General features: G+C 49.2%; 1 protein-coding gene across 1 annotated transcript; it reads right to left on the minus strand.

Annotated features, from left to right (window-relative positions):
- Window positions 1-4,817: 4,817 nt before the first annotated feature.
- Window positions 4,818-21,147, minus strand: Ramp3 (receptor activity modifying protein 3). Its single transcript, XM_028778978.1, has 3 exons — window positions 21,093-21,147; window positions 7,402-7,534; window positions 4,818-5,706 (listed from the first exon to the last, which is right to left on the minus strand). Exons 1-3 carry the CDS (start codon window positions 21,145-21,147, stop codon window positions 5,451-5,453), a joined length of 444 nt encoding a protein of 147 aa, XP_028634811.1. The 3' UTR covers window positions 4,818-5,450.
- Window positions 21,148-22,710: the final 1,563 nt, after the last annotated feature.

Raw genomic sequence — 22,710 nt, forward strand, 5'->3', positions numbered from 1 at the left:
TCTCTCTCTCTCTCTCTCTCTCTCTCTCTCTCTCTCTCTCTCTCTCTGTGTGTGTGTGTGTGTGTGTGTGTGTGTGTGTGTGTGTGTGTATCTCAGTGGATTTTGATGTATAATGGTTCTCTTGATGTTATCCTTTCTTTACTTGGGATAAATTAGGTTTCCTCATGGCTTTTCCTACATATTCTGACTTGTTGATCCACCCTCCTTCCCCATCTCCCTGTGCCCACTCTACTTTTCATTGTTATAAAGGCATAGTTTATGGCTTCCATCCTTACCACCTCTCTTATCCAAAACTATACCGGTTATTTTTTCTTTTAATTTTTTTTCAGTGCAAAAGCATAGCTGACATGGCTTCCACTGTTATCCATTTCACATGAATATTAAAAATGAGGATATTCATGAGAAAGGAAGAAAGGAATGAGGCTGGGATTTCCCCCACACGCCCATGTATCCAAAGCTTCTTTCTCAGCTGTAGCACTAGTGGAAGACAGTGGAACCTTGAGGAGATAATGTCCAATAAAGAAAGTTAGGTCACTGGGGCATAGCTCTCAAAGAGGCTGTCAGAACCCGGCTCCTTCCTCTTCACTGTCCTGTTGCCAGGACCTCTGTCACACTGTCCTAGGCTGCAACTGTGACAAATAACCGTGATCCAAAAACATGAACTAACTAAACCTTTCTTTCCTTTATAAAGTGATTAGCTCATGTATTTTTTTACTTTGATGGAAAGCTGGAAGATGAATAGATGAATGGATGGATAGATAGATAGATAGATAGATAGATGATAAAATGCATATAAAACCAACCTTATTAACTGTTACTAAAAGCCTGCGCACCCTTTCTTCTTTGAGTATGTTTAAGTTAGTCTCTCGGTCTCTGAATTAGATCTGCTCAAACTATCCATAATGATTATGATCTGCTGACTTCCCTTACATCTCAGAATTTCCAGCCCCAGAGCTCCTCTGAGGCTGTGACATTTTGCAGCTGTTCCTCTGTTCCTATTCCCATCCTCCACTGAAGGTCAGCTGAAGTACAACTGCTTCTGTGGTGAATGACACAGAGTGGACCTAACCCTCCTCCGCAGGACCCCTTCTCTGCCTCTCCAGGGAACAGCCTCATCTGTCACCCGCATCATCTCTAAGGCTCTGAGAAGGATGTCTTGGTAGCAAGGACAATGACAGGGCACCCATCTCCCTACTGTCCCATGTGCTGTTTACTTAAGGCTGGATAACTGAAAACAAGCCTACTTCCAAGGCATCTGGTTGCTTGTATCTAATAGGTATTGAGTTGTTAATTCCTTGACAGAGAATGCAGTCCTCCAATTATGAAGCTAAGATAGTTTTACAGCAAAGCAGGTCCCCACATCAAAGAGACTTCCATGAACATGCCATGTTGACAGCACAGCATCCACACTGACTGCAAGCAGAGAGCCCTTGTGTCTTGCCTCCATTGCTCCTGACCAGCAGTTAGCACAGCCAAGCAACAGGGGCCCTTTCACAGCCTGCAAAATAAGTATTTAGAGCAGAGACATACGCCAGATGGATGCTAAGGTACAGAGACAGCTTTCCTCCTGGTTGGATGCATTCCATGTTCACTGATGTCTGATTTGAGGCAAACCTATGGAAAGGTTGCTGAGTGAAATAGAAGGTTGGGAGGGGATAGGTGTGGATGTGGGTGCAGAGATCAATCAATCCAACACAGCTCTGGATGCAAGAAGCGTGCATGCATAGCCACAAATCAGTATTTCTCCTTGGTGTGGCCTGGCTCAGCTTGGGTTTGATAGACTTCAGTAGTAATAACGGTGGGTGCCGTGGTAGACCACTTGCCTAGCACACATGAGGAGTTAGGTTCAAGCCCTAGAATTGCAAAAGAAAAAAAGAGGGAGAGAGGAGGGTTATGCAAAGAAAAAGAGAAACAGGGTAGAAGGAAAAGGGAGACAGATCATCCTGGATCCTGGGTTCTGCATCTCAGATTGTGGATGTGGTTCACTCACTGGAAAAGCCAAATAGCTGGGCAATGTAGGACCTGCAACAGTAAATGCAAGGTACATGACCCCCTCAGTATTAAGAAGAAAATGCCTGCATTCCATGCCTCATCACTGCCAAGGCAGAGAAAAGCAAAACTGGAAAGTCTAATTGTAGAAAACATGACCATGGTTGCCATGGCTAGGCTAGTAGCTCCTCACCGTTTTCCTGACACCCACAGCCCCTAAGCTCAAGTGGCTGCTTTGCCAGTGAGCACAGTTTGAGTGACAGTTCTCAGATTCAAAGCCAGGCAGAAGGAAGCCACCTGAGAGGATGGCAGGAATGGTTGAGTGCCAGCATCACCAGATTCCTTGGCCACCTACTGAAAAAAGAAATATTGAAGAGTCCCAGTCCCAGCCTCCCTAGGAGCCTCTGGGGGGTGGGTCAGCGTGACACAGGATGCTTGGTACCATGGGAATCAGACACATTTTCCCTGTCTGATGAACAGTCACAGCCACAGTACAGCCACAGCCACAACGCAGCTGCTGTTCTTTTGAGACAGGGCCTTGCTCTATAGCTCTGGCTGGTCTGGAACTTGCTATGTAGACCAGACAGCCCTCAAATTTACAAAGATCTGAATGTCTCTTTATGCTGGGATTAAAGACGTGTGCCACCAAGCCCCAGCACTTAAACTCTATTTATTCCTCCTCTCATGTTCCTTCTCAGGAACTCCCATAGAGAGAAAAGGGGATGAGAGATTGTGTGATAATGCCCAAAAGGTACCGAGAAGCCAGAGAAAGCAGCTCCAGGCTCACATCTGGCTGGGAGGCAATCAGGAGATGGCTGAAGGTGTCTTCCCCAGAGGAGAGCCATGAGGTTTCTTCAGTACATTTCAAAATATGCCTCAGTAGTGCTCAAATAGGGGGAACAAGGCAGACAACAGTGGAGCCCCCACCAGAACATCATGTGAGAACAGGCTGCCACATTGGTGGTAGTCTGAAAAGGAATCTCCTCCATAGACTCATGTGTTGTCCCATTAGGGAGTGGTACTATTAGGAGGTATGGCCTTTTTGAAGGAAATGTGTAGCCTTGGGGGTGGGCTTTGAGCTCTCATATGTTCAAGCTATGCCCAGTGTGGCTTTCAGTCCCTTCTGCTACCTGCGGATCAAGACGTAGAACTCCCCTCTCCTTCTCCAGCACCATGTCTGCCTGCATCCCACCATGCTTCCCACCATGATGATAATGGACTAAACCTCTGAAACTGTCATTCCCAATTAGATGTTTTCTTTTATAAGAGTTGCCGTGATCGTGGTGTCTCTTCACACCAACAGAAATCCCAAGACAATATCTAATATTCTGTGTACCCCCTATGTATGGACCAGATGGTCTGGCACCTGCAGACATCTCACTAGTTCAGGACCCACAAGGTTATCTCATTTAGTAGATAGCATCTTATCTCTGGAGTGCTGCTTGTGTGGCAGGGGGCATGCCAAAAGTCACAAAGCTGACTCACATTCACCTGGCAGTCTTCCATCCCTGGCCTTCTTCAAAACCATAGAAAGGTCCCAGATCTTGTCCCTTGCTGTCCTCATGCCATAGGCTCATGTCACCCAGACCTGCAATGCCATGGTATCCACCAGGAGGTCTCTAGGACCAAGATCTGAGTATGGTAGGGAGAAGGGTCTCCCACGGCACAGGAACTTTGGGTCTTCCCAGCCTCAACCTAGCCAGAGGACACAGAGGTCTGTTGGGCATGCGGGATTGTGCTATCAAATAGATACAAGAACTGGTAAAGTTGAGTAAGCTCAAACCCCAGCAGATTTGAGATTTGAGAAAGGCAGGAGTGAAGTCATTTCCTACCTGTCTCTGTACCTGCTCTGCAACATGTAACCATGACACCCAATCAAGAGGACCAAGGACACTTGGTCATGTAGTCAGGGGCTATGGCACCTGGAGTTCTTCTCTATGCTAATGAGGTATCTAGATAGCCTTCGCTTTCACCCAATGACACTCCCTTCCTGGATATTCTCACACTCTTCCCCCAAGAGGTACATAATCTCTGGTTCACCTAGAATAAAGTGTGTACACACATGTCCCCCAATAAAGTAATATAAACAAGCAAGGATAACCTAAGAAAGCTGCTTCATTAAAGATCACCACAGGGAAGGCCTTCTTCTAAAAGACCCACACCTAAGACTCCCTAAGAAGGCATTCTCTTCTTCTGCTCCTCCAGTACTGGGCACTTGCTCCCAGTTGGATCAGACCTAGTTCATCTCAGGCTCCCACTTCTCCCTTCCTGCCTCCCAGAGCCGGAGGGGAAACATAGACTGTGGAACCCCATTCCTGACTTCCTCTCCAGGCAGTACACTGGCAGTGCCTGGGTACCCAGAGAGGAGACCAGGAACCACAGCATTCATTCCAGACCCCAATGTTCCCCTTCAGGTCCAGCCTGTAGCATCATCTGACATCCCAAAGGGAAACATGGACTATAAACTCTCCATCCTGGCCTTTGCTCTGCCTTCTCTGGGCAGTCAGGACAGCTCCCCAGCAGAAAGCAGCACCACAGAGGTCAGCAGCCTATACCCAATGATGCAAGTCCTCCAGCTGGAACACAGATGAAACTTGAAATGGTACAGCACCACCTACTGACCAGCATCTGGCTGGCCACGTCTGACCAGGGTCTCTCTTTCCCAAAATCCACAGGAAGGGCCTCTGGCAAAACCAGAAAAAGGAGAGAGGGCACTGGAGCAGAACATCAGGACCCTCTCCTGTTGGGCTAAGTCCCTGTGACATTACTCTGAATACCTGACAGACCCACCAACTAACCCAGAATACCCTGAAATAAAACAAGAAATACCATGTGTAAGGAGACACTTTAATCAAAAGAACAGACATCAGCAGACAGAACACACTCAGAGCATGCCTTGCTCCTAGGAATACCCCTCAAGAAGGAGGGTCACGCTCTATCTGCAGGGCAAGTGTCTTTGAAAGGCTAAACAAGCCACAGCTCCAGCCCACACTAGACACAGAGTCATGACAGATCACATAGAAGTCAGGCAGGTCTGTAGGTCACATGTGGCTCCTAATGATGCCATTCCCCAGTCCCCAGGCTAGCCTTCATGTCCAACAAAGGATGAGTCTTGCAGCTGAACAAGACTCTGCCAAGAAATATCTAGAGACTAGGGAACCCAGGCTGGGGAGAGCGGGGCTCAGCAACAGACGGTTTCCACACCTGGTACACACACGTGAGACTTGTCACTTCCTTCCAATAGCCCAAGAAAGAGTGAAGCACTTTTATGGGCAGCCTGATCCCACCCCCAGGCAGCAGGCTAGACAGCAAGACCCACATCAGCCTGGTCAGGAGGACCTTGGCATGACCAGGTAGGGTGTGGCCAAGGCAGACCAGACAGAAGCAGTGTCTGCCAGCTCTTTAAGCTCTGGGCATCACTCTTACAGCTTACCAGGCATGGCCTCCCATCTGGCAGCCCCTCACAGGAGCCGATCAGTGCGCTTGCTGCGCCACACCACCAGGCCAGCCATAGCCACAGTCAGCAAGACAGGAACTGCGATCAGTGGGATAAGTATTTCATCCGGAGGGTCTTCCCAGTGGGTCCTGTCCACGGTACAGTTGGAAAAGAACTGCCTGTGGATCCCAGTAATGAAGCTCTGAGCCAGCGGGTTGGGCCAGTAGCAGCCCACGATGGTGGTCTCCATCTCCGTGCAGTTAGTGAAGCTTTCATAGTACCTGCAAAGGCAGAAAATGTAGCTCTCCCAACACCCCTCACACCTGCCCTGGCCCAGGACCCAACTGACAGGTAAGGAATGATCTGGGCTCAGTCCCACTTGGCCACCTACTGAAACTGTGGCTTTAGAAGCCACTTCTGCCAGGCAGTGGTGACACATGCCTTTAATCCCAGCACTTGGGAGGCAGAGGCCAGCTTGGTCTACAGAGTGAGTTCCAGGACAGCCAGGGCTACACAGAGAAACCCTGTCTCGAAAAACCAAAAAAAAAAAAAAAAAGAAGAAGAAGAAGAAGAAGCCACTTCCAACTGAGTCATCTGTACCTGTGGCCTTTTCCTCCGCACACCATACAGGTTTCCCCAAAAGACATGGAGCCTAGGGCCCACAGTCACAAGGACCTGTAAGGCCTTCATCATCAGGACATGCTAAAGGTCTGAGAAAAGAGTCTGCCTGAGGCCAAGGCTAGCTTCCTCTCAACCAAATCAGTCTGTTCTCACAAGCCAGGTAGGCCTATAAGCTCCAGCCTCTGCTCCTGAAAAGTTGCCCTTCTGCCCCATCTGACAGGATGCAAGACAACTGCTTGTTTGAGTGAGTGTGGAAAAGGCTCCCAGAGAACCTCTTGTTCTGGGCCTCATCTACTTTGCCAGGACCTCAGCTACTCTACCAGACTTTCGTTGGTTCTGTAGGCTGGCCAAGGACCACAGCTACCAGGATCCAGAGTTCAGCCTAATGTGTGTAAGGGTTTCCAAATAGCTCCCTAGTCCAGGATGCAGGGGGCATCCTCTGGAGGTAGTGACCTCCCTGCTGTTGACCTGAGGTCACCTAAGAGGTTGAATGTCTGAGAGGAAGCTGAGAGCATGAGTGTCTGCCCAAAGCTAGCAGCTCTGCCTAGGATGGCACTTCCCCAGGCCTGTTCAGATGAAGGACAAACCCAGGAGAAAGAGGATCCTGACCCAGACTCCCACAGATCAGGACAGGGACCCACCTTCTCCTTCCTGTGCTGTTCCAGGAAAGAATAGGGACTTGCCCATTAACAGGAAGGAGCTACTTCCAACAAGTAACTACAAAAATGTCATTGCAATATGAATTGCCCGAAGCATCAGACTTAATATGAAAGGTGGGAAGGACATAGTATCGGGGTCCCAAGTCCTCTGTGTCCACTCTGCCTTGGTAGTCACTCAACCAGACTTCCCACTCACTCTAAGCTGGTTCTCAAAGCTGAACCACATACCTGTGGCCTCACAGGTAACCTTCAGAAAGAGGGCCCAGAATTGTTGTTCAGACTCAGAGCCCACTCTGAGCTGCAAATCTGATGCAGCCCTGGAGACGACCAGGTTCTCAGGGCATCTGGGACAGGGAGTCATAGACCCCAGAAAAAAACCGTTTGCCTCAAAGACCCCCTCATTTCCATGTGTGTTGAGAAGCATGAGCTGTGACCCCTATTTTCCAAGACCTTTCCACTGAACTGCCCAGAAACACTGCCCACAATTGTTCTCACAGCTCCGCATGGCTAAGCCTAACAGACCCCAGGATCCCCTGCAGCCAGAGCAGTGTGAAGTAGAGCTGGGTGGGGACTTTGGGAGGGCTGTGGGTGAGTGTGCCCAGGACCGTGAGCAGAAATATGGGAGGGGTCAAGAGACAAGGCTAAGCGTGTGCTAGCAGTGCAATGGCTGGGTCCCGTGACCAGCAGGGCACTCACACGATGAACTCGGACAGGTTGCACCACTTCCAGACAGCCACCTTCTGCATCATTTCAGCGAAGGCTTTCCCACAGCGAGGCAACCTCTCCAGCATTCCTGTCTCGTTGCAGCCGCATACTTGGGCACACTCACCTAGGAAGGACAACAGTGAGAAGGAGAATGTCCACGGAACTCTGACCCCTTGCTGATGTAATCACAGCCCCTCCCACTGATGTAGGCACAGCACCTCCCACTGATAGGGCATCACCAACCAGAGTTCACCCTCAACCCTGGCTGAGGTAAAACAAGTACACTCCACTTGACCACAGCAGGGACACAAGGAGAGAAAGCCAGAGTCATCAGGAGCAGACAGAGCTCCTGGGCATATCCTGGAGAGACCCCAACTCAATCCAGTGGCTCAGGGTGCCTGCTGCAGTCCTGAGAAAGGATCTGAGCTGGAACAGACCTCCCAGCCCTGTCATAACCTGCTTGGATTCTGAGAGGCCCGAGGCTGAGGGACAAGGGACAGATGAGTGACTGACTTACAACGGACAGATGTGGGACAAGAGACAGATGAAGGACAAGAGTGAATTTTCAGAGCGAGCAGGGGCGAGGCCCTCAGGTGTCCACCTTGGCATTCACCTGGTAAAGGGCCATACCACATGCCTGCAGCAACCAAAGGTGACTTCCTCTGCAGCACAGGGAACATGAGAGACCCATGCTGTCTGGAAGCCTGAGAACAGGACACAAAGGGCCTCCCAGCTGCCTGGGACCTGGATGCTCACACCTAGAATGCCTTCTTCCTTCTGTGTCTGTCCAAATCTAGACCTCAGAACCTGGCTGAGCACACCAGGTGTCACCAGGGTTCGGCGGACAGGTAGGACAGACAGGACCCAATGTGCGCTCCCTCACATATCCCCACTGAGCACTTCAAAGCCCCCAGGGACCTGTGACAACAGGAGGACAGGGCTCTACATTGGACCCTCTCCACATATGAGAGACGGTGGGATAGAGGGTGGCCACATTTCTCCAGGACAGTCCCTGGAAACAGGTATCAGTGACCCATCTCTTCCAAAACAGCAATCCACGGCCTCCTGGCCCTTCCCCCTGGTTTCTTATACCTTCACACTTGCCTGTCCATTGCTTACTGAGGGCTCATCTGAGAACTCAAAATATCACATCCAGGGTCTGGCCCCTGTCTGTGTCCCTGTGTTCTCCTTTATACAGAACAGCCACATACTTAGTGTGCTGCTGTCCCTTTTCCTCCTGTCTCACAGGACCCTTCTGGTCCCACCAAGTCTGCACATAAAGTTAAAGGTCTGTTCTCACTGCAAAGCATTTCACCCTCAAGTGCAAACATTAGGAAGGCTTGTCTTTATCTTGTGCACTTAAGCATTTTGTCTGCATTCACTGCCTCTGTACCATGTGTGGACAGAGCCCAGAGAGGCCAGACAAGTATCAGAGTTGCTGGAACTGGAGGTTCAGAGAGCAAGAACTGGATACAGAACCTCCACAAGAGCAGCCAGTGCTCGAAACTGCCGAGCCGTCTTTCCAGCGCCCTCACTTGGAGGTCTAGCGAAGACCCTGAGCATTTGTGTGGAGAACTTAGAAGGGAAGAAAAAGGGAATTAGCCCCTATTTTCAGGGGCCTGCCACCCAGGGAACAAAAAGGAAACACAAGGATCCACGCTCTGAAAGGGAAGAAACTTAGGCCAGGGTCTTAGATGGGGCAAGCCTGCCTACCAGGAAATCTGACCTCCAGGGTGTGTACATGCTGCGGAGGCAGGTAACCACTGTCACAAGACCCATGCTCTGGACTAGGGCAGGAGAAGGGACAGCTGAAGCTGCTTCTAGGCCACAGTGGGGCCTGATGCAAAAGCTGAGGGCTTCAGGAACAGGTGGGCCCTGACAGGGTTATCCAGGTCAATGTGAGTTGACAGGGCTTAGAGCAACAAGAATATAAGCCCGGGCATCCAAAACTCTAAGGCATTGGTGAATACTTATTGTGGCCAGAAGACTAAAATAATAATAATAATAATAATACCAGCCAGTGAAGGGAATAGTTATCTCTGGCCTCACAGGCCTCCAAGGGCCTGTGACACCCACCACACAAATCCTACAGCTTGGAGCAAGGAATTATAAAGCCAAAGACTACATGGAGTGGAATATCGAGCCATGGACTGAGTTTGCCCTCAAAGTATCAGCCCAGCCTAGAAACGCCATGAGCAGACAAAGCCAGGATGAAGTGTAGTGCAAAGTCTTCAGGAGACAGACCTGTGGGAAATGAACCAGAAAGAACTGCACCTTTGGCAGGCTGGGAGTGACGCCATCTGGGCCCTGGACAGGGTAAGGGAAGCCCCAGGTACAAAATGACCTGTATTTATAGTTTAAGCTCACATGAACTCCATCCAGCCATAGAAACCCCAACTTACGCCCTGTGGAAGGTGACCTCACACAGGCATCCCTGAGCAGAGACAAAGCTAGGCCCTCTCTGGGAAGATGTGCCATGATGACAGCCCTCACTAGACTGCCATCATCCCTCGCCCAAGGAAGTTGGGTGCCCCACAGTCAGCCTCAGTACAAAGAGCCATCAAGGAAAGCAGCATACACCCAAAAGAGAACATGGGCTGAAAAGAGAGAGTGGTGGGCAAGGCACTTGCATGAAGTGTTAGCATCCCCAGAACCCACGTAAAAAGCTAAGCAGGCATGGCAGCCACCTGTAATCCCAAAACTCAAGAGGCAAGAACAGCAGATTTCCAGCTACACTAGCTGGGACTGAAGAGTTCCGGCTTTAGTGACAGACTCGCCTCAGTAAATCAGTGATCGAGGACCTTGGGCCTCTGTATACACATGCACACGTACACATGTGCACATGCACACATGCATGTTCACACATACTTACATACACACAAACACACATACCAACACATACATGCACATGTACACATGTGTGAAAACACACACACACACGGAGAACACTGTTCAGAAAAATGTTTACATCTTCAAGCAATGAGTCCGTAACACTAAGCCACAAACTGATCCCTCCAGCTCCAGAGACTCTACCCCAGCCAACCTCAAGGAGGAAGGACCCTCCCCTCAACACCAGCTCCCAGTCTGTGCCTAGTTTTCCCCCTGGGAGGAACAGATACATCTCATTCCCTGAGCTGCATGCTGGAGGAACTCTGTCCATTTTGGGCAAGGAGTCCAGAAGGACAGAGGCACCTTCCCCACCCAGACCCCACTTCTGCAAATGCAATGCACAAACATGATTAGCCAATAATATTGGTTCTCCACTGAGCTTGCAGGTTGGGAAGAAGCTGTACACTGAGAGAAGAAAGCCAAGAATGCCAGGAACTACAGTTCCCTTTGTCAGTGTCTGCTCCTAGGCCAGAGAGGCCTCTCTGATAGAATCAAGTCACTGTGGCACCTCAATATCCAGAAGAGTAACAGTGAGGCCCCACCTAGAAGGAGAGGCAGGCTGTTAGGGCACAGAACTCTCCATAGTTCTGGCAGTGGAGATGGGTTACAACGTGGAACAGAGCAGAGATCCACATCAAAGGTGTGAAAAACAACCACGCTCCTAAGCGTTGATAAGTGGTTGATACGCCACTAAGGCTGAGGAGGTTAGCAAAGAGTGAGCCGTTGAGATGGCTCAGTGGGTACAGATGCTAGCCGCCAAGCCAACAACCTAAGTTCAGTTTCCGAGATCCACAAGGTAGAGAGAGAGCTGACTTGTGCAAGTTCTCCTCTGACCTCCACACATGTATCCCCCAGAGGGAGGCAAAGTATGTTGAAGTCTTGGCTCCAAGCAAAAAAATAGGATCTTTACAAAAGCTTTCATTCAACCTATAATGAGTCCAGTTGAGTGGGCCCTGGTTACGGTGAGCAGTATTCTCACAAAAAGAGACACTGGGGCACAGGGACAAACACACAGAGGGGAAATGATGTGAGATCTCATGGAAACACACTGAGAGAAGTCAGTCATATGAAGGCAGAGTCAGAGGTCAGAATAACGCCGTCACAGCTCGAGGGATGCTTGGGGCCGCCAGAAGCCATGCAGAAGCCCATAAAAGAGCATGTCCCCACCGGGGTTACAGAACTGTTAAGAGAAACTCCCACTGTGTCCAGTCACTTGGTTTCTGATTCTCGGTGACAGCTGCAGGACACTACTAAAGATATAAACGACTGAAATTCACTCAAGAAAGAGAACAGGAACTCTGAAAAGAGTCACAGTGAGTAGTGAGACTAAGTAACTAAAGCTTTCTATTTAAAAAAAAAAAAAAAAAAGGCCCAGAAGGCTGAACTGGCAAACTCTACCAAGTGTCTGAAGAATTCACAGAAATCATTCACATCTCTTCAGATAACAGAACAGGAAATCCTGACTTCTCTGCTTTCTTGCTCATTCTGTGAGGCCACTTTTATATTAGTAGCAAAAGCCCAAGTCATTCCTAGGAAGAAAGTGATAACCCTTAGGCTTATAGACGCAAAACCCTTGGCTAAACACCAGCCATGTGAGTTCAGCAACATACAAAAAGGTCTTCCTAGAAATTCAAAGATTGTTCAACATACAGAAACCAGTGCAGTGTACCATGCAGAAGGGAGAATGAGAGGACCATACAGCTCAGAAAAAGCATCTGAAAAAATAAAATGTATTTTTAGGATACACACACATACACACACACACACACAACCTAAAAGAAAATGCAACATCCTTAATACATTCAAGGTCATGTAGGAAAATCTCAGAGTTAATGCCACACTCAGGGTTAGAAGGCTGAAACACTTTCTCCTGAGGTCAGGAAAAGATGAGGATGTCTGTTTTTAGCACTTTTATTCAACACAGAGCTGGAGGTTCAAACCAGAGCAGTTGGCAGGAACAAAACAAAAGATCCAAATTGGAAAGGCAGACCAGAAAGCAACTGAACTTTGAAAGTAATGGTCTTTCATGCACAAAGCTCCAAAGGAGCCACACAGGAACTAAAAGCATGATTCCACAAGCTCTAAAAAGAAACAGGGACAAACCAAGACACCACTGAAGTTATACTGGGCTGGAGAGATGGCTCAGTGGCCAGGAGCACTGGCTGCTTTTGCAGAGGATCCAGGTTTGGTTCCTAGCACCAAATGGTACTCAAAACCGTCTGTAACCCCAGATCCTGGAGACCCACACCCTCTTCTGGCCTCTCTGGGTATCAGACATGCATGACGTGGTATACATACATACATACACACATGCAGGCAAAACACTCATAATACAAATAATAAGTATTTTTAAAGTATTAATAAACATCCAAAAATAAGAGAAATTTGATAATAATACAGTCAAAGAATTAAATTTTTGGTATTCAATTTACCAATTGTGATAGTTTGCATATGCCCGACCCAGAGAATGGCACTATTAGAAGGTGTGGCCCTATTGGAGTAGGTGTGGCCTTGTTGGCATAGTTGTGTCACTGTGGGTTTGGGAAATAAGACCCTCATCCTAGCTGCCTGGAAGCCAGTATTCTGCTAGCAGCCTTCAGATGAAGATGTAGAACTCTCAGCTCTGCCTGCATTATGCCTGCCTGGATGCTGCTTTGATGATAATGGACTGAACCTCTGAACCTGTAAGTCAGCCCCAATTAAATGTTGTCCTTATAAGAGTTGCCTTGGTCATGGTGTCTGTTCACAGCAGTAAAACCCTAACCAAGACACCAATCAAGGCCAAAACCTGTACTCTGAAAACTATAAAACCTAGGATCTATATACATGGAAAGTTAGCCCATGTTCAATAGAAGAATTTAATATTAGGATGTCAATACTACTGTCGTGGTTACTATTGACTTTAGCGTGACAAAATCTAGACTCATCTATGAGAAAGCCTCTGACACACTTGTGGTGGGTTTTTTTGATTCTGTTAACTGAAACGAGAACACCCACCTCAGACATGGGCAGCACCTTCCTTCCCATAGAGGACCAGATATAAAAAATAATCCTAGGGAGGGAGCACTTTGCTTTTTTGCCTGCTTGTTTTTGCCTCCCACTGATTGAGTTTTCTGCTGTATCGCTGTTGTCGCTGCTGCCACCACCATTTGCTGCCATCAGAACTCAGATTCTTCAGCCTTTAACATGAACTGAAAGCCAATAGCTCTCCAGGAATCATCCACTGCCACACTGGGAGTGCTGGGGTGTCTAGCCCCAGGGAAGGAGCAGCTGTCAGGTTCTCAGCATCTTCAGTACGATGCCGTCGACTGTTGAACTGCCCAGTCCTTATCCTGTTGCCAGTCTAATAAATCCTCTTTTTAGTATCCATTCATCCAATCAGCGTCGCTCCTCTTGAGAACCCTAAGTCGGTTACCTAATGCTCTCCAGACCCAACGCGATCGCTATGAAGATCACACGAGTCCCTTGAAGTAACTGATAAACTGATCTTACAGTTCAACCAAGTGACAGTTGGGGGTAGTGGGACACGGCTGGAATCCCAGCACTTGGAAGGTAGAGGCAGGGAGATCGGGACTCAAGGTCATTTTCAGCTACACAGTGGGTGTATGGCCAGCCAAGAGCAGGCTGGAAAGATGACTCAGTAAAGTGCCATGGAGCCAGCGTGAGGATCAGTTCCAGTCCTCAGACCCTCAGCACCAAAGGGTTTGTTTTGTTTTTTTAAAGCAAGTGACGAGAGATATGGCTCGACACCTCAACAGTTGGAATCATATGCTGCCCTTGCAGAGGACCTGAGTTTGGCTCTCAGCACCTACATGTGGCAGCTCATGACTGCTCCTAACTCCAGCTCCAGGCGTCCCAGTGACCTATCTCTTCAGGCACCTGCACATGCGTGCACACACATACCCACTTATACACAATTTAAAAATAAGATAATCTTTTTAAGAAAATTTAAAAAAGCATCACATTGACATATGCCTATACTCCCAGAGTTGGGGATGTGGACACAGGAAGATCCCTCAGCCCTCAGCGTTTCCAGCCAGCCAGGCTCACTAAACTGGCTCAGGGAGAGATCCTGCTTGAATAGTAAAGTAGAGAAGCAACCAGGAGAGACATTCAACATTAACCTCTGACCTCCATATGGACCTGTGCACACACAGGAAATGGAAAAGGGAGGAATGTAGGACAGAGAAGATGGTTCAGCTGGCAGAGTATCTGCCATGCAAACGTGAGAATGAGTTTGGATCCTCAGCAGCCACATAAAAGCCTGGCATGGGAAGCCAGGTGTAATGGCGCATGTCTTTGATCCGAGTACTTTGGAGACAAGAGCAGGCAGATATCTGTGAGTTCAAGGCCATCTTGGACTACACCGTGAATCCCAGGACAGCCAGAGCTATATACAGAAAGCCTATCTCAAAGAACAGACGAAGGAGAGAGAGACAGAGAGAGAGACAGAGAGAGAGAGAGAGAGAGAGAGAGAGAGAGAGAGAGAGAGAGAGAGAGAGAGAGAGAGAGAACCTGTAACCCTGGCACACTACAGCTGGGAAAGGTGAGTTTCTGGATATTGCTGGCCAATCAGTCTAATCAAATGGTACACTCTGATTTCAGTGAAAGACCACACCTCAGAAAGACAGGGTAGAGAGATGAAGAGATGGCTTAATAGTCAAGAGCACTGGCTGTTCTTCCAGAAGATCTGGGTTCAATTCCCAAAACCCACGTGGTAGCTCACAATCCACCATAATTCCAATTCCAGAAGTTCTATTGGACAAGGGACACTTTACAACAAAACATATCTTCAGAGACAAAGAAGACCTTTAACAACCATCCTGGTTGGTTTTTGTCAACTTAACACAAGCCAAGGTCACCTGGGAAGAGGAAACCTCAGGTGAGAAATTTCTCCATTAGATTGATGTGCAGGCAAGTGTGTGGGGCATTTTCTTGGTTGATATGAGAGGGCTCAGCCCACTGTGAGTGATACCAACCCCAGGCAGGAGGTGGTCCTGCCTATAAGAAAGCAAGCTAAACAAGAGGCCAGTAGGCAGCATCTCTCCATGGTCTCTGCCTCAGTTCCTGCCTCCAGATTCCTGCCTTGAGGTCTTGCCTTGACTTCCCCTCATGATAGGAACAAGTCTATAAATCCTTCCCGCCCTGGTGCTTTAAGGTCATAGTGTTTTATCACAGCAATAGAAGCCTAGCTAAGACACAATTAAGGCTCAATTCAACAAGAGGATACAACAGTCCAAAGCCTTATCTTTCTACCAATTGCACCAAAATACACATGCCAAAGCTGGAGACAGACAAGAATCTGATGCTCTTCTCTTAATAATTTAAAGAAGAAATAGATTTATAAAATAAAAGATTTTATTTTAGTTTTCTTTATGGGCATGTATTGTGTCTATATGAGCATATGCTACATGTGTCTAGGTGCCCTCAGAGGCCAAATGCAGGTCTTGGATCCTCCGAAGCCGAACTCCAGGGATTCTGAACTGTTCCCACTAGGGTGTCGAGAGTGGGATTCAGGTCTTCTAGAGGAGCAGGAAGCTCTCTTAACTTCTAACTTCTGAACCATCTCTCTGGCACCAGAAACACACTTTGAAAAATAAATCAAGAGTTAGAAAATTCTGATGTTTTCATAGGCATCTACTTACAGAATCTCCTTTGAGATCTGAGCCAGAGCGGCGGTGGTATACACCTTTAATACCAGCACTCCGGAGGCAGAAGAAAGCTGATCTCTGTGAATTTGAGGCCAGCCTGGTCTACAGAGCAAGTTCTAGGACAACCAGGACTACACAGAGAAACCCTGTCTTGATAAAAGACAAAAGAAAAAAAATACTTTAGACCACTGGGGCCCAGCTTCCTATTCTCTGCTCGCACAGACCCCGGCTGCTCCCAACCTTCAGTCAAGCCCTCCAGGGCCCTGAGGCTGCAGACTGTTCCCCCACGCTGCTCTCTTCTCCGTGCATCTCAGGGTGCTGACACCAAGGTCTACTTTAACAAACCTCTAGGCTCTGAAGTACTTCAAAGGGAATAATTACACAAGGTGTCCTAGTTTGCCGGTCTGTTGCTGTGGTAATCACTGTCCAAAGCCAACTTAGAGGAGGAAATGGTTCAGCTGCGCTCACGGGTTCATCATCAGGGGAGGGGATGGCAGGAGGGGAGGCAGAAACCATGGAGGAAAGCTGCTCGTGGCTTGCTTCCCCTGCTGCCTAGCAACCTTGCTCATACAACTCAGGCCCACCTACCCAAGGGTGGTACAGCTCATGGTAGGCTAGGGCCTCCTACATCAACTGGCAATCAAGACAGGTCAGTCTGATGGAAGCCATTCATTCCTCAGTTGTGGCTCCTTCTTCCCGGGTGTGTCAAGTTGACAACCAAGATTAGAAAGAAAGACAGCCTTTTGAAGGTGAGACAAAGATATTCCTCCCTGATTTAAGTGGGGGGCACCATATGAGCCCACTCAAAAACACAAAAGCTAAGAGCTCTAAGCCCAACCTTTGTAGATAAGTCTATCTCTGAAGGTAGACACAGGATATAGAACAGAACAGCTGACTGAGTGGCACACTGAACCCACCCAGGCCACAGCCCGGGCCTAGTGAATGGGTGAGGTGAGGACCGGAGGGTCCCTGTTTGTTAAAATCCCCAACATGTCTATTGTAATGTACACAGCAGGCTAAGAATGAGCGAGAGAGAATGCGTGTCCATTCTGGTGTGCAGGCCCATTGCCCACAGGCCTCATGCAGAGCTCTGATAAACCCCAGAAGATGTCCCATCTGCAGGTCTGAGGGCCACGATGTAGGTGTAAGGCATAAATCAGCCCTGCCCGATCACTTAGGCTTTGGCACACTAAATAATAGGAAGGCCAAGCCCCAGAAGTAAAGCTGCTTACTCATGACCAAACACTGAGTGAACATCTGAGCTAGGGGCATCGAAGGTGCCAGTTGTCCCCTGCTCAACTGTACTTGCCACACCTGATAGTGCCCTGGTTCGTGCCAGGATAGTCCCTTGGGACTGTATGCAGGCAGATGACAGTGAAGACACACTCTGTTCCTTTCTCCCACAGGCCACTTTGTCCCATTAACATGCTGCATCTCCACACCCGGGGCTCTGAAAGTCACTCGATGCTTACAATCTCTTCATTCCCAGATCAGGCTTTGTCAGCCCCTGGTGGGTTCCTCTCAGTACCCTAACATAGCTACTGACCTCCACCCAACATCTGAACACACGCCAGCCAGGCGAGCCCCACCAGCCACACCCTCGGGTGACCCACAGTCCCACTCTTGCCCTCCTAGACCTCGGCCTAAAACAGCCTCCTCAGCCTGCCCTGAGGACCAGCTGCCAGACCACCAAGGCTTCTTCCCCTCTCCCCCTCCCACACCTCCTTCTTTTCTATTCTGCCCCTTAATCATCTTCCCTCTCCCTCTTCCTTTTATTCTCTTCACCCTGGAGTCAGAAAGAATCAGAATCCTAGGAGACAAATTAAAGATGACAGATTTCCCTCTCCTCCATCACACACACACACACACACACACACACACACACACACACTCAAGGTCTGGTCAGAACAGGCTTGCTCAGCCCTTCCTCCATGACTTTACCACCCTCTGCCAAGTGAACCCAACTACCTAAGTTAAAAAAAGGGGTGGGGCGACTCTCACCACACTCCTGTCTCCCAGCTCTGCCTCGAATCCCTGTGTAACCCAGTTTCTACATTTTCCAGTACTTCGATGTGCCCCAGAAGCTTTACATACCCCAAAACTTTCATATGCCCCAGAAAGCCCACACCACCAGAACCTCTGGGTGCCCTAGACCCCTCTGTGCCCCATAACGTTCACATGCTCCAGAATCTACACACACCACCCAGATCTCTAAAAACCCCAGTATCTCCAAGTACCCCTCAGAATCACTGTGAACGCTAAAATCTTTGCCTGTTCCCAGAAGCCTTGTTTACCCCTGAACCCCTCAGGGGTTCACACAGCAAGAGTGTGTCCCATGCAGGTGTGAGGTGCCATCAGGACTCTGTGCCACACCCAAGCAGACCTGCTAACTTCCCTGCCCTGATCAGGAGTGTTTTGAAAATGCTCTGGGCTCACCCTAGACAGTCACAGGGTCACAGGCAGTGCCTTCCCAGGAGACCCCAGTATGTCACCATTTCAAATGCATACAAAGCTAAAAGGGCTTCCAGCGCCACCCCACAATCCACCCAAAATAACAGCAATTGAGTAAAGCCCCTGACCCCTGGGACTCCAGGAAAGTGGGTCACCACCACTCAAGCCACTGGCCGGTCTGTAAAGTTCTCAGGAACTGAGTCAAAATAGAAATCCATTCTAGATGGTTCCGTTCTGAAACAAAGAATATTCAGCCCTGTGTGTCTTTTGTCTCGGTGACTTCCAGATGCTGAAAGATGATAAACAGCCGGACAGATGCATTTCCTAGAGAACAGCCCTTTGTCGTCAGTCATCTGGAAATGAAACCAGGCGCTTCCATCCTCCGTGGAAATGAGCACGACCAGATTGCGGTGCAAAGGCCACGGCTGCCGGCCTCGGGGGCTTCGGTCTCTAGGCAGTTTCATGCGCTGTGTCTATGCCCAGGGCAGTTCTGTTCCTCCACCTAAATTCCCTTATGGGAAATGGGCTAAATGACCTCCAAGGCAGCTCCAGTACTATGGCCACGTTTAACAAACCATCTTCTTCAAGACCTTACGTCTCCAGCACTGCTTGCCACCTGCTCCACTCAAGATGAGTATGACAGGTGACACAGTGCACGGAGCACATTGCTACAACTCATGATAAAAACTGGGGCACCGTGTTCACATTCATGGACACGCACATGTGCACACATGCATGCACACACAGATCCTGGGGATGCTCTCACTCATGGTTCTGTAAGAACACATGTACCAGGAGCAGAGGCTTTCCCACAAGCACTTGGGATCCACAGCACAGAGTGATTGGCCTGAACTCAACAGACTCAAGCCCATCAACACAGCAACACTACACAGCTGCACTCAGGCCGTAATTAGGGAAACTGAGGCAAAGAGCCAATACGAGGATAGCTGCTGGACTCCACCCCAGGACCCTGAGCAGTATCAGTGTCCCTGTAGAGGACTTTAGAATTTTGAGGAAGTCCCACAGGCCCAGACCTTTATTGTTTGGAAACGATGGCTCTCCTGATGCTGCTCCTGCAATGCTAGGCCCCCAATCCAAGCAGCCTAGAGTTCCAGACATCACAGCGTCAACAAAGCACAGATGGCAGTCAGCATTCCAGCAGCTAGGGAGCTCAGCTGCTCCCTTCCAGAGCCCAGACCCCACCTTGGCCAGACTGCATGTGACAGTACACATCTCTGACTCTTGGGATGGCCAGGCTCACAGCAGCCAGGTCTGTGAGAAGGCTGAACCTGACCTGCCAGTAAGAAGCCTGGCCCCTTGAGTGAGGAGGACAGTGGGGGCTTCCAAAGTAGGATTGGAAGGGGGCCGTTGGGGACCAGGACTGCTAGGAGTTCATGCGGTTTCTCTGTTGCTTCCCAGTTCTATACTAGGAACAGTCAGGAGAAACATGGTTTCCTCTGAAATAAACTCTGGACCTTCTTTCCTCTAGAAACCAAAATCCTCACCAGGGGAGCCTTGCATTGGAGGCTTGCTAAAATCCCAAAACTGCCTTCTGAAAGTGGCCACAGTCCTGGCCCTTCAACATAAAGCTACCCTAGCCTAGGTGCCCACTGTAGAACACGAGACATGGCCTCACTCTGTCAACAGAGACCTCTTCAGAGGGAGAGAACTAATTGTTGAGTCTGGCCCATCTCTGTCCCAACTCCCAGACCGCATCCCTAGTCATCAGCATTGAGGAAACACTGCAAACAGGTCCAACTTCATCTTACAGCCAAGGAGGCTGAGCCAGAAGAGTAAGGAAAACATCCTAAAGGACTCAGGGGCCCTGGAGGACAGACCCTTCTGCCAGCAGCTTCCCTCCCGGTTCTGGCCAGGCACTGTCTCCTCAGCAGTTCTAGCACTTGGCAAGCCCTCCCACAGGCACACACATCACCCCTTCCACAGGCACACATGCATGCACATGCCCACACAGGCACACAGATTCAATCGTGCACACTCAGAGGAACAGATACATGCATACATGTGTGCACACAAGCATATACACGTATGTGTACATGTGCCCTCATATTTATCCTGGGTAACTTTTTCAGTAAGATACTTCTTTCATTTCTTGTATAGTATTTCTTTCCTTATATTTTTCTTCTTTGAAACTGTATATATGTATACAACGTATTTTGAGCAAATCCACCCCACTCTCCCTGCCCCGTTAAGCTCCCTCAGGATCCCTTAATATGTCTCCCTACTTACTTTATGCCTCCACGCCCCTTTCAAAACAAGCTTAGTATTTATCCCATTTCTATCTTGTGAGAGCGATGTTTCTCCCTGAGTCTAATTTTCTCACTGGGAAAGGATCCTAGCCACCTGCACCTGTGTGCCATGTGCTCAGGGCAGGATGGTAAGCTCACTACCTCCCCAAAGACCCTTCCCTAGACCCCAGGACATCGCAGTCCCGCTGGGAACCCTGTGCATCTCTTGCAGCCCAAAGCCTTTCCCCTCGGCTCCTCTAAGGTTGGAGGAGTTTTGAAGACCCTCCACAAAACCTTCAGGATGCGCTGAAGTCAGCGTTCCTGTGTCCTTTCCAAACTCTGGTAAAAAGGAGAGTGCAGCCTAGGCTCCTAGGCGGGAAGGGGAGTCTGCGTGGGTCCCAAAGCCCAGAGGAGATGGAGTGCCCCAACCCAAATGTCTCCTTACCACAAAGCAGCAGCAACAGAGGGAGAAGGTGCAGACACCGTGCTGGGGTCTCCATGGCCAGCTAAGATGCACCCGGCTTGCGGCAACAAGCAGAGGTAAGAGGTTTGGGGCGGGACCAGGGCGGGACGTCGGAGAGCTCCAACCCAGGCCACGCCCCTGCTCCGCCCCTGACTCTCGCCGTTGCCTAGAATCCTCAGCTTTTCTCTGGAGGGGCAGGTGGTGGGGACAGGAGGGAGGAGGGTCGAGCTGGGATCTGGACTGGAACGGAGGAAGGGAAAGTGCAGTCGAGTGGGAGTGCCAGTCCAGAGTGGCGGGACTAGGAAAGAGGTTCTGACCGGAACACTGCAGTTCTGGCTGGGGATGATCTGGATACAGACCTTAGCGTCAAACTTGGAAGTAAGCTGGGGAAATGAAGGGATGTAGTTAGTACAGGTTGATAGAGGGGAGCCAGGCAGAAGATAGACAAGAGGTTGAACTTGGAGAAATCTGGGATTCATCCTTGCAGGTCCCTGTGGGACCCCTGTAAACAGGCACATAAATTTAAGCAGAGCCGAGTGTGAGAGCCCTGTTTCCAAGGGACAGGGGAAGGGCGTGAAGTGTGTTGCTGAGCAGATGGAAGGTGGGGAGCATATCCTACCAAACTGAGGCAGTGGGGAGGGTAGCTTAGGTGTGCACACATGCAAACACAAATGGCTAGGTCAGAAGCAAACTGAGGCCAGGCAGGTCAGTGACTGGGACCTTCAAGGTCCTGGCTTCTGGAAGCATCCAATAGGAAGAAGAGAAAAGGTCTCAATTTCTCCCACCATAGGTCACTTAGCCAAAACAGATCACATTGGTCACTCTGCCCCAGGACACCTTCCTGTTCCCAATGTTGGGACCACTCCTCAGAAAGAGAAAAGCAGAACCCTTTGTCCTCCAAAGCTTATTCTCCCTCTAGAGAGCACATGCTGGTCAGAGAGCTAAGGCACGGACCTGGGAAGATGGCTTCCCCACCTAGACAAGCACTCCGGTCTCCCAGTCCCCATCACTGAGCCCAGCTGGCCTTTCCTGACCAGAAAGGCTCCCTCTCAACTTCCTGTGAATTTTCACTGAGAAAATTCTGGTCGAAGCCAGAATTGATTCAAGGGAGAGAGTGTTTGAAATTTTAAAAACAAACAAAAAACAAACAAACAAACAAACAAAAACCTATAACTAATTTAGGGCTGAAGAGATGTCACAGTGGTTAAGGCACTTACAGAGGACCTGGGTTTATTTCCCACAGGTAGTGGAGGGTCGCTCATGGTCATCTGTAACACCAGCTCTGTGTGGCCCAGTTCTGTCTTTCCTGGCCTCTGAGGGTGCCGCATGCACACTGTGCACACCCATACACATAAACTAAATAACTCTTAAAGATAAAAAATAACATTAAAGAAAAAAATAACTTTTTTTTTTTTTTGGTTTTTCGAGACAGGGTTTCTCTCTGTAGCCCTGCTTGTCCTGGAACTCGCTCTGTAGACCAGACTGGCCTCAAACTCAGAAATCCACCTGCCTCTGCCTCCCAAGTGCTGGGATTAAAGGTGTGCGCCACCACTGCCCGGCTAACATTTTTTAAAAACCAGTTAGTAGAGAAAGCCTAGGA

The sequence above is a fragment of the Grammomys surdaster genome, unplaced genomic scaffold, assembly GCF_004785775.1.
Source record: "Grammomys surdaster isolate TR1022 unplaced genomic scaffold, NIH_TR_1.0 67, whole genome shotgun sequence".
NCBI classification, from domain to species: domain Eukaryota; kingdom Metazoa; phylum Chordata; class Mammalia; order Rodentia; family Muridae; genus Grammomys; species Grammomys surdaster.